Source organism: Monopterus albus, unplaced genomic scaffold (assembly GCF_001952655.1).
Source record: "Monopterus albus unplaced genomic scaffold, M_albus_1.0 scaffold9.1, whole genome shotgun sequence".
Taxonomy (NCBI): domain Eukaryota; kingdom Metazoa; phylum Chordata; class Actinopteri; order Synbranchiformes; family Synbranchidae; genus Monopterus; species Monopterus albus.
Genome location: NW_018127889.1, coordinates 2,686,130 through 2,696,631, shown reverse-complemented (window position 1 = coordinate 2,696,631; position 10,502 = coordinate 2,686,130). Strand labels below are relative to the sequence as shown.

General features: G+C 42.6%; 3 protein-coding genes across 3 annotated transcripts in view; 1 reads left to right on the top strand and 2 right to left on the bottom strand.

Annotated features, from left to right (window-relative positions):
* efr3bb (EFR3 homolog Bb (S. cerevisiae)) overlaps nt 1–3,711 on the bottom strand; it is a 33,737-nt gene extending 30,026 nt beyond the window's left edge. The window contains exons 1-2 of the mRNA XM_020589769.1: nt 3,638–3,711; nt 357–494 (exon numbers count right to left, since the gene is read on the bottom strand). Coding sequence (XP_020445425.1) covers nt 357–363 — 7 coding nt within the window. The 5' untranslated portion in view covers nt 364–494; nt 3,638–3,711. The remainder of the gene's footprint in view (nt 1–356; nt 495–3,637) is intronic.
* Nucleotides 3,712–3,814: 103 nt separating this feature from the next.
* The window catches only part of parp1 (poly (ADP-ribose) polymerase 1), a 12,683-nt gene continuing 5,995 nt past the window's right edge, over nt 3,815–10,502 (top strand). The window contains exons 1-8 of the mRNA XM_020589753.1: nt 3,815–3,960; nt 5,046–5,208; nt 6,280–6,395; nt 6,535–6,749; nt 8,663–8,753; nt 8,857–8,973; nt 9,356–9,532; nt 9,783–9,945. Coding sequence (XP_020445409.1) covers nt 3,838–3,960; nt 5,046–5,208; nt 6,280–6,395; nt 6,535–6,749; nt 8,663–8,753; nt 8,857–8,973; nt 9,356–9,532; nt 9,783–9,945 — 1,165 coding nt within the window. The 5' untranslated portion in view covers nt 3,815–3,837. The remainder of the gene's footprint in view (nt 3,961–5,045; nt 5,209–6,279; nt 6,396–6,534; nt 6,750–8,662; nt 8,754–8,856; nt 8,974–9,355; nt 9,533–9,782; nt 9,946–10,502) is intronic.
* On the bottom strand, nt 6,759–8,642 carry LOC109954441 (adenosine receptor A2b). The gene is given in 2 exon segments (XM_074527624.1): nt 6,759–7,115; nt 7,118–8,642. Coding segments are annotated over 2 exon segments (1,173 nt in total). The 5' UTR covers nt 8,049–8,642; the 3' UTR covers nt 6,759–6,873.

Here is a 10,502-nt window from a genome sequence, read left to right as displayed (position 1 = left end):
GGGGAACAGTAGAACAGCGACTCAACCAGTGGGCTTGAGGTTCAAGGAATGTAACCTTCAGCAGATGCCAACACATGCAGGCAAAATGTCTGGTGTACGATTTCTGTGGGAACAGATGCCTCACACACACACCTGGAATACTGATGCCTCACACACACCTGGAATACTGATGCAATGCTTCCCTCACAAACCGTTTCACAATTAGCACTGTGAATGTAGGTTAGGCAGCTCATAGAGGCTTTCTAACGCCCTCAGCAGAGCACTTTTTCCTGTGCTGCCCTACATTCAGCTGCTGAGGGGCTGTTATGTCTACATGCTGAGATTTAGCAGGTGTATAATAGTTGCGTGTTTCTCACCTGTCATGCTAGATGCTAATCACAAGGTGGCGTTGTTTGACAGGTTCACAGTGGCAAGGAGATGGGCGGCACTTTAGCCCAGCACTGAGTCTCCACCGGTGCTACGAAAATCAGGAAAGCCGCTGGATATTCTTCGGCCTGTGGAAGTTAGTATGTTGAAATTAGCCGATGCGCTAATAAACATTGTTGATAAGTAGCTAATATGTGAAGATGTTTCAACCGATCAAAATACCAGGTGTTAACATTTGCCCGACCAGTGACAAGAAATATTGAAATGTAGCCATATCTAATCATATACAAATAGAAACTAAAATTAACAGCTGCCACTAACGCTAACTTAATTCAACAATGCGTACAATTTAGCAATGCTACCTGTCACAGGTATTCATTTTACTCGTTTTTCTCATGCTAAACCCTTCTCTACTTTTCCCTGATTGCAATGAGGTTTAGAGATAAACTCACGCTTGCCAAATATTACCAGGCTAATTCATAATATTCAAATGCAGATACTGTATTAGCGTTAAGATGGAATTCGAGGATGCTGTTATCGCTAGGTGACTGTGCTAACAGTAGCTATAACGACAAGGCTCCGGATGCGCCTATATTTACCAGTGTCAGCGCCCATCTCTTACCATGAAGTGAGCAAAATTGAAACCCTGTGTAGCATGCGGGCAGTTAGCGTTTAACACCCTGACTACGGTTCAGGTTTACAATACATTAACTTAAACCCGGCGTTAGCTATTACTCCTCAGACTACCGGCTGTTCCGAGCTAGCTGCATGTGACAGCCCACCACTGGACAATAGTTGTAGTAATATTTGAAAAGGTGTATCCCAGACAGTCTTTACATTTTATTTAGCTGAAAAATACTGGAAATATAAAATACCAGGCAAATATATTTGGCAAGTAATATGTTTCACTAAATAAATACTTTAATATCATTGTGAATGTCATGTATTTTAGAAAACCTGTAGCTAATAAGTTACCATATGAGCATGTACTGTATGCTAAGTAGGAACTCACCTCAATGTAGCTAAGCTGAATTACTTTGAGTATCATTCGTGTAGAAAAGTAACAACATGGTTATGAAGTGAGCAAAACACCGATTGTAGTATGTAAATTTGTGTGATGTAAGCCCCTCTCTGTCACCCCCCCAAACTTTCACCCAGTATGTTAATTGAAACACAAGGGACAATAAAACTCTGGACCTACTGTATGCAAATGCCAGGAATGCATACACTTCCCATTAATTGTGGGAGTAATATTCTTGTTCTTGATTTCTCATAAGTGCTATATTTTGTCTTATTTCTTAGGTATCTTTGCTTCTCGGAGGTCCTTATGGTGTTTGCTGTTATTGTTGTGTTTTGTTGTTTGCTCTCTATTGCTGCTGGAATACTGGAATGTCCCCATTGTTGGATCAATAAAGTCTTACCCTACCCTACCCCAAACAGTACAAACAATGCAAAATAAGCAGTATAAACAGGCAGTAAACAATGCAGACAGACAGAGGAATGCTCATTGAAATGAGATGAGATAAAGATAAGACAGTCATGCTGTATCCAAAGCAGTGTTCATGTGTTGCTTTCTACTGCTTTGAGAGAAATCCCATCACCACCTACTTATACTGGACTTTTTCAAAAAACAATTTATTATGTCTATAATAGAGGCTATGGTAGAGCAAATAGGAAAAAATATAATCTGTAAACGGTATAGTTTAATAAATGAGGCTTTTGCAGCAAGTCTTCTTTTCTACCAGTTGGTGACAGCAGAGTCAAAAGGAATCTTGTATTTTTTGTGTCTGCAAATGGAAATTATCTTTCTCCAAAGTTTAATATAAGCTAAACCTGAGCATTTTGCAGGACAATATATCATAAAGGTCACTGAGAAGACATTAATGCATTTTGTGACCACTACTGTCATTGCAGGTCAGTGAGCTCCAGGGGAAAGTCCGCACCTATTTCATCAGCACCATGTGCAGTCAGAGGATCAGTGTTGGAACAGATGGCCGCTCAGGGGGGTGGGGGGCAGCAGGACGCATGATTCTGGCAAAAGTAATGTTTTGTCTAATCCTGGCCAAACTCAAGGAGAAAATGAGAAAGACCAGGGGGGGTTTCTGTCTGACTCCCTGCATCCTTCATTGCTGAGGGGACTGTTAAGCTCAGAAGACTCCAAGTAAAGAAGGACACAATCCAGCCATATGGCTTCTACTTATTTACAGCTTTGTTGTTGTTTCATACTTTGCCATAACTAAATTAGCTGCACACTGGTTGTAGGACCCAGGGTTAATAGAACCTTTGTTCCCGTTTCCTCCATGATTGTGTCCTCAGCTTTTCTGTCATCTGACTGTGCTTAATCGACATATGAGAACTCACCCCTGGTCAAATTGCTTTAGTTCTGAAGCAGAGCACTGATCTTTGCTTAGAAAGATAGAGGCTGCGTCCGAAACCGCCTACTACCATACTGTATAGTAGGCGAAAAGCAGTAGGCGAGGCGAGTAGTATGTCCAGATTCGTAGTATTCCAAAAACAGTAGGCGAAAAGTACCCGGATGACCTACTGCTTCCGGTTGGATTTTGCAGTGTGCATACGATGGACACTTCACTATCCCATGATACTCCGGGAGAGGAGTTATCCAACGAAGAACACGACGTGGGCTCTTTAAATTTTCGCGCTGCTATGATAACGTATGTCACGTAATGTATCAATATGGCGGATGTAGTACGTCCGAATCTCATTCATACTACCAGGCTTCATACTATACAGTACCTACTGTTTTAACGGTCAGTAAGTAGGTAGTTCATCTCTTTCAGTACGTACTGTCACAGTATGCAGTTTCGGACGCAGCGAGAGAGTCTGGATGAGTTCTCTTGACTCGATTAGTTGAGGCTGCCACCTACGCGGGTTTTGTATGGCCGATCGTCTATTATAACAAAAAGCTCACTCTGGCTTCGTAATTAGAAGACGAGCATAACTGCTGCAAAATAAATAAATAAAATAAAAAAAATCTATTGATCTGGATTGGCCCTGACATAGCAAATCAGCTTGAAAAAAAGTATAAAATTAAACCAATGAATTTAATCGTTCTGTTATATTTTGTGTAAATTTTGTCTCCCTAACTATGCATTCTCCACAGTAAAACAATAAATCCGTAGGGGATATAAATTTTGATTCCCTTTATAATATTTTATTCAAATTTGATATTTGTGGTCTAAAATAATCACATTCAAAGATGTAGAGCACATCAGCAGTTTACATAGCCAAATTGTGAATGTTTCGCGCTAACCTTGTATTTAGAGAGGTGCTGATGGTTTGTGGTGTCGCGAAACAACGCCAGAATGAGAGCTCTTCGTCTATGTCCTCTCTGCTGCGCTGTGTAGGCACACGTGCTTCGCTCTGCTTGTCCATAGATTGTTGTTGCTCCTTACCTGGAGAAAGTTCGCCTCACAGTCAGTTCATTTGAGTTTGGTTTAATATTAGACGGTCATGGCAGATTCTCAAGAGGACAAGCTGTACAGGGCGGAATACGCCAAAAGTGGCCGCTCTTCATGCAAGAAATGCAAAGCACACATAGGTGAAGGGACGCTGAGAATGGCCATCATGGTGCAGGTAACGGAGCTCTGTTAGCTAGCTTTACGTTAACGTTACTACCAGAGCCCTATTTTGTACATTAGGTGGTTCACTCTGCGTATAAACTGAGTATTTATCAACTAATTGGAGGATGCGATTATATAGTTTATGGTGTGGTTTCAGTTCAGTAAGTTAGGCCCTCGTTAGCATTTAAATGGTTGGCATTGTTCACAAAGAGCCTTTCTTGATTCCGGATTCTCTCAGTGATGCGTCTTGTTAACGTTACTCACAGTGAGGTTTACTAATACATTTGTGGTGCATCTCGAGGTTAAGTCTAAAGCTAACAGCTGGCCAGACCGAGCATCGAGCTTAAAAGGCAGAATCTCAACATCATCACAGCTAAAATCTAAAGTCAGCTCCTCCCCTGCGGAGAATTAATTAACTAAGAGGCTAATAACCCGTCTTACTAATGATCTGTGGAGCAGCTCCACATTTTCCATCCACTCCAGAGGCCAGTCAGACTAAACCAACCAGTAGAAGCACTGGACAGCTGCATGATCGTTTATAACATTTTAATTAATGAGCATGTTTCATTTCGTATATAATTCAAACATACAAATTCTAACATTCTTTTTAGATATGTGATTTGAAGCGATTTAATGATGATTTAGGCCTCCCACCCAAACTTCACCCAGTGTGTTAATTGCCACACAAGGGACAATAAAACGCTAGACCTACTGTATGCAAATGCCAGGAATGCATACCCACCCACCACCCACCACCCCACCCCGCTGTGACCACAGACTGCTCTGTCAGTGGGTCTTGTTCCTCATTTCTCTGAAATGCTTGTCTGTTGTTTAGTCTCTAATGCTGTTGATATGCAGGATTTTTCTCCATTGTGGAATTAATTGTGGGAGTAATATTCTTGTTCTTGATTTCTCTCAAGTGCTATGTCTGTGCAGATTCACAATGAAAATACATTTTCCCCATTATTGTGTCAGTCTTGGCATTTTTGAAGTTCTGTGTGTGATTTATTGCCTTATTCTGTTCGTTTTATAACCAAAAGTAAAAGATGCTGTTAGCATAATGTATTAAACCTTTCCTGTTTGTTCTGTGTCCTCTAGTCTCCCGTATTTGATGGCAAGGTCCCCCACTGGCACCACCTCTCTTGCTTCTGGCTGCGAGCAGCAGCTCAGTCCACTGCTGACATTGCTGGTTTTTCTGACCTCCGCTGGGCGGACCAGGAGAAGATCAAGAAGGCCATTGAAAGGGGTGGAGCTACAGGAGGTCAGTACTAAACTTTAGGCAGACACCTTACTGCCCCAGTATTCCTATTCAGAGCTGATCAAGCAAATTATTTAATTTATTGTCACCTCAGGCCTCAGTCAAGCAGCTGACTTCATCTTTTAAATGCCTCTTGATGGGCGAACATAGTTTATAACATTTTACAGTCCTTAAAGGCACTGTGAGCACTTGTTATGCGACCAGGTAAACATTTCCTATTAAAGCAGTTTTTCCATTATAGGAACCTACCAAATTGTGTCGTGCCGAGTAACACATCATGGGTTCGGAGTTTGTTTCCCATACACTCGGCCCGCTTTGGCGGTGCATTCTGGGAGCTAAATTTCAGCACCCCTCAGGAGGTAGTACTAAAATCAAATACCAGGAACATAGGGGGAGGGGCTGCATTCTCGCCAAGCAGTCACCAGTGATTGGTTAAATGTCCGCATCGTCATACCTTAAGCATTACCTTAAGTATTACAAGCATCGTGTATAAACACACAGCTGACTGTGTTTGTGAGAGGGGAGCAGCCCTTTCCTCATCTAAACATAGACCAACAGAGAGAAAATACAGTGGAAAAACAAAGCAGGACGGTCCACATGAGCCCCGAAGGCTATGTTTGGTGATGGTTAAAGGAAGTACAGTGTATACTGCTCGTTAGGTTCTGATAGTGGAAACAGATCATTAGACAGGTGTAGAGACAGACATCTGCACAGAGCAGCAACTAGCTGTGAATAAATTCTCCTGACACTAAAAATAACTAAGATATCTGAAATAAATTGCTGTCAGCTGAGGTATGAACATCTTATTTGCTTTTATCAGTAAAAATCAAACTTAAGTTTTGAATTTCAACATTGCTGGATCTTTGGTTGATTGTCTTAACAGAGGCTTGATATAAATGAGCTTCCAAGTGACTGCAACGTAGTGCTGTGACTTACCTATGTATGTACTGCCTCTCACGTTTTAAAGTGAACCTTTTGTTGGCTCGTTTGTTCTTGTGAATATTGTTTATCCTCAGAATTTTTCACATATATAGTTTTTCATTACAATTAACTGTGATTACTTCCTTCTCATAGGAAAAGCTGACCAGAAGAGTAGTGCTAAGGGGGAGAAGACACTGAACCACTTTGCGGTGGAATATGCCAAGTCGAACCGCAGCACATGCAAAGGCTGTGAGCGGAAAATAGAAAAGGTTAGCCGCCATGTTTGTAAAGCAATAACTAATATAAACAGTATCAGTGTAATCTTTACGATATGAGTATTAGATAGTGTGTGTTGTAATTTGTATCATATAGAACTACTTTGCTAAAAACTGATTCTTTGACCTTCAGGATCTGATTCGTGTGTCTAAGAAATCTGTGGACCCTGAGAAGCCCCAGCTGGGTCTGATCGACCGCTGGTACCACACAGCGTGTTTCGTGAGCTGCCGAGAGGAGCTGGACTTCAAACCTGAGTACAGCGCTGCCCAGCTGAAAGGTTTCGATGCACTACGAGCTGAAGACAAGGAGGAACTCAAGAAGAGTCTTCCTACTGTCAAATCTGAAGGGTGCGACAATGAAGAATAGATCATTATTCTGTTGTGCAGGTTGAATACTTTTAAGATTAAGAAGCGTGGCCATGTTTTCACATTCAGTATTTATAGTGTTCGGTTTGTAGGATCACAAGCCTGGTCAGGTGTGATGTGCATTTTGGACAGTTGTACCCTCTCTATCATCATCACCACCAACCCCGTCTCTCACTGTTCTGCAGCTCAAAAAAATTGCTTTAAAGGTGTCCCTAAAAGCCCTCATTGTGTATGCATACAGGAAAGGGTTGACAGCAGAGTTTGCATGTGACAGGATGATGGCGGTGAGCAGCAGCTCTAGCGGCACAGGACAGCGTGGACAGAGCAGCAGGAAGCAGTTGATTATCAGCAGATGGTGAAGAGGAAAAGAACCAGAAAAAGCGAAGTGGCTGTTTTCATTTCCCGCCGCATACTGGCTGCTGCCCTCACTTGTCCCTCGCCTCTGCCACTTTTCTCAGATACAGTGCGTCTCACATGTCGCCTGACCATGATGAAGATTTGGGCATAGATGAGAAACATGATCACTAGGGGTGTCAGCACGCAAGCAAAGAAGTTGAAATAGACCATGTAGGTCATGTCCACCACCAGGACAAAGAAACAGTACCCTGACTCAGGCGGGGTCTTATGCCAGCCCATAAGAGGCACAAGCCCGATGACAAAAGCCAGCAGCCATGTGGCGAGGATCACCAGTACCGCATTGTGAGAAGTCACCAGGACCTGGTAGCGGAAGGGCATGAAGATGGCCACATAGCGCTCCACAGCCACTGCCAGCAGGCTGAAGATGGAGCTCTGGGTGAGCATTATCAGAACACTCAGCATGAGCAGGCACAGGTAGAGATTGTGACGTGGTAAACCGATATCAGTCAAGATGGCGCAAGGAATGGCAATTGCACCCACACAGATGTCAGCAACTGCAAGTGAGACCAGGAAGTAATTGGTGACGGTTTGAAGGTTGCGGTTGAGAGCCACAGCGGCACAGACCAGTAAATTACCGAATGTGGAAAGAAAGGCGATGACAAGCTCCGCCACCATGTACACCATGTTCGGGGAAATCACCAAGTCAGCAGGCGGGGGTGAAGAAGAAGGTGAGGAGGAGGTGACATTGAAGAAGGAAGGAGTTGAGGAGTTGTGGAAGTGTTGTAGGAGAGGGGACGACAGCTGGGATGAGTTTCTAGTTTGTTGGCTAGTGTAGAGGGTCAGCAGTGCACTCATGTTTCCCATAGTTTTCCTAAAGGGATAAGTAAGATTCAAGTTATTGCTCAGTGTGGGGATGAGATGCATCAAAGCAGTAAAATTACTCACCAGTCTACAATTGTACAGCCCTGTTTAAGAAACCAGCCACTTCATCGTGTGTCCTCTGACAGCAGCCATCCTGAGTTAACGCGCCTGACCTCACATTAAAGATCACATGCACACTTCTGTTGGAGCAAGACTGGAAAACACTATTTTATAGAACTCCCTTCGTCCCTCTTGATGTCACTTGGTGTCTGATAAGGGATGTTTATCCAAAGGATCAGATAGCGACTGACTGATGGCTGATGGTCATTAACTAAAATGCATCTCCCGGTGTGTGTCTGGTCTCATGGGGAGTAAATAAATTTCTCTTCGGTGCAAAGTGGGTGATATCAGCATCAACACCTGGGATTGTGGGGACATGTACCAGCCTGTCTGTGTGGGTCCCTTAGCCAATGGGGCCCTAATGAATTAGCCTAATGAATAAAGGTGTCAGATTCAGCCTTGTTTGTTCCTGTTCTTGACTATTGGTCTCCCTTTTGGCCTCATTTAGGATGTTCATTTGGATGTTTTTTTCACCTTCTTTTTAGCCCATCCTGCATTATTTAAAAAAAAAAAAAAAAAAATTGGAAGACAACTATCTTGACTGTTTGCTCTGGCAGAAAACGGAAATCTGAAGAGGTGGATGGAGTATCCAAGAAGCAGAAGAAGGGGGAAGAAGAAGAGAAAAAGAAGCTGGAAGAACAGTTGAAGGTTCTATATATTCTTTTTGTTTTATATTTTTGAGTACACATTATGTTAAAATGTTTGGTGATCATGTTCTTAATACACCACTCCTCGTTTGTGCATTCGCCAGAATCAAAGTCAGCTGATTTGGGGACTCAAGGACAAGCTGAGGAAGTACTGTTCAATCAACGACATGGCGGAGCTGCTGATTGCAAACAACCAGGAGGTTCCCTCTGGAGAGTCCAACGTAAGAGACACTTATCTCAGTTTAATTTCTTTGCATCCTAACATTCACTGTGTTCTAAATAATTTAGATTGAGACAAACTCATTGGAAAAACAACTGTATTCACACATTGAATTTTATAAAATCGCTATATATTCATATTAAAGCTGCAAATGTTATGTGTCTTCTGAAGCTGTGCTAATTTAATGTGTGCAGTACTGTTTCACAATATGTGGAAAAATGTAGTATCAAGCTTAATTTGTATTTATTCCTCATGACTTTATCTGTGTTTTTCATCAGTGTTTAAAATACAGTTTTGTTGTTTTTTTTAGCGCAGCATATTGAAGTCTCTGTTACTCCTGTTGAAGTTATTCTGTTTCATGACAAATGTTGTTTAATGAGCAGGTAGTGGACTGCCTGGCTGACGGCATGGCCTTCGGTGCACTTCAGCCCTGTAAAGAGTGCTATGGCCAGCTGGTGTTCAAGGGTGATGCTTATTACTGTACTGGGGACATCTCAGCCTGGACAAAGTGTGTGTTCAAAACCACAAAACCTGCACGCAACGACTGGGTCACCCCCAAAGTAGGTCAGCTCGTTTCAGGACTATCTTTGGTTCTTTTTAGAGACCTTTTTACTTGCTCTTAGCACTAGTTGTAGCCAGTGAGCAGCATTCAGGAAGGGACTGTCCTTTTAGTGAGAGATGTTGCTGATAATATGGACAGATTGGCCTATGGAGGGGGTTTGATAAAAGGATAATATCCATACAAAATTAGGAAAATATTCCAGTTATATTTAATAACTTCTAATAAATTCTCTTGGTTTGTCGTTTCAGGAATTCAGTGAGGTGCCTTTTCTGAAAAAATTCAAGTTTAAGCGACAGCACAGGATGTACCCCAAGGAGGCTCCCATCCAAACCCTGAAAAAAGCCAAAGCTGAACCTCTGCCAAGTGCTTCCAGCACCCCAACTGAGCATCTGCCGGAGGGGGCACCTTCAGGTGAGAGAAGCAGCTTGAAGGAGTATGTTCGTATCTTGTAAATATTATGATGTGTGATGTGCATTTTGGACAGATGTACCCTCTCTATCATCACCACCAACCCCCTCTCTCGCTGTTCTGCAGCTCAAAAAAATTGCTTTAAAGGTGTCCCTAAAAGCCCTCATTGCGTATGCATACAGGAAAGGGTTGACAGCAGAGTTTACATGTGACAGGATGATGGTGGTGAGGAGCAGCTCTAGCGGCACAGGACAGCATGGACAGAGCAGCAGGAAGCAGTTGATTATGTGGAGTGGGATCCAGCAGATTGTGAAGAGGAAAAGAACCAGAAAAAGCGAAGTGGCTTGTATTTTATATACCTGTATGTTGAGCTTAATTCTGTTGTGCTATACATAATGACAGTAAAGAGTCTTGACTCTTGTTACACTGCTGTATGCATTTAAATCAGGGGTGCCCACACTTTTCAGCCTAGCAAGCTACTTTTCAAATGACCGAGCCAAACTGCTCAACTAAAAAGACAGCTCTTCCCCCCCCCCCCCCCGCCTTTCTCGTCAGAAAAC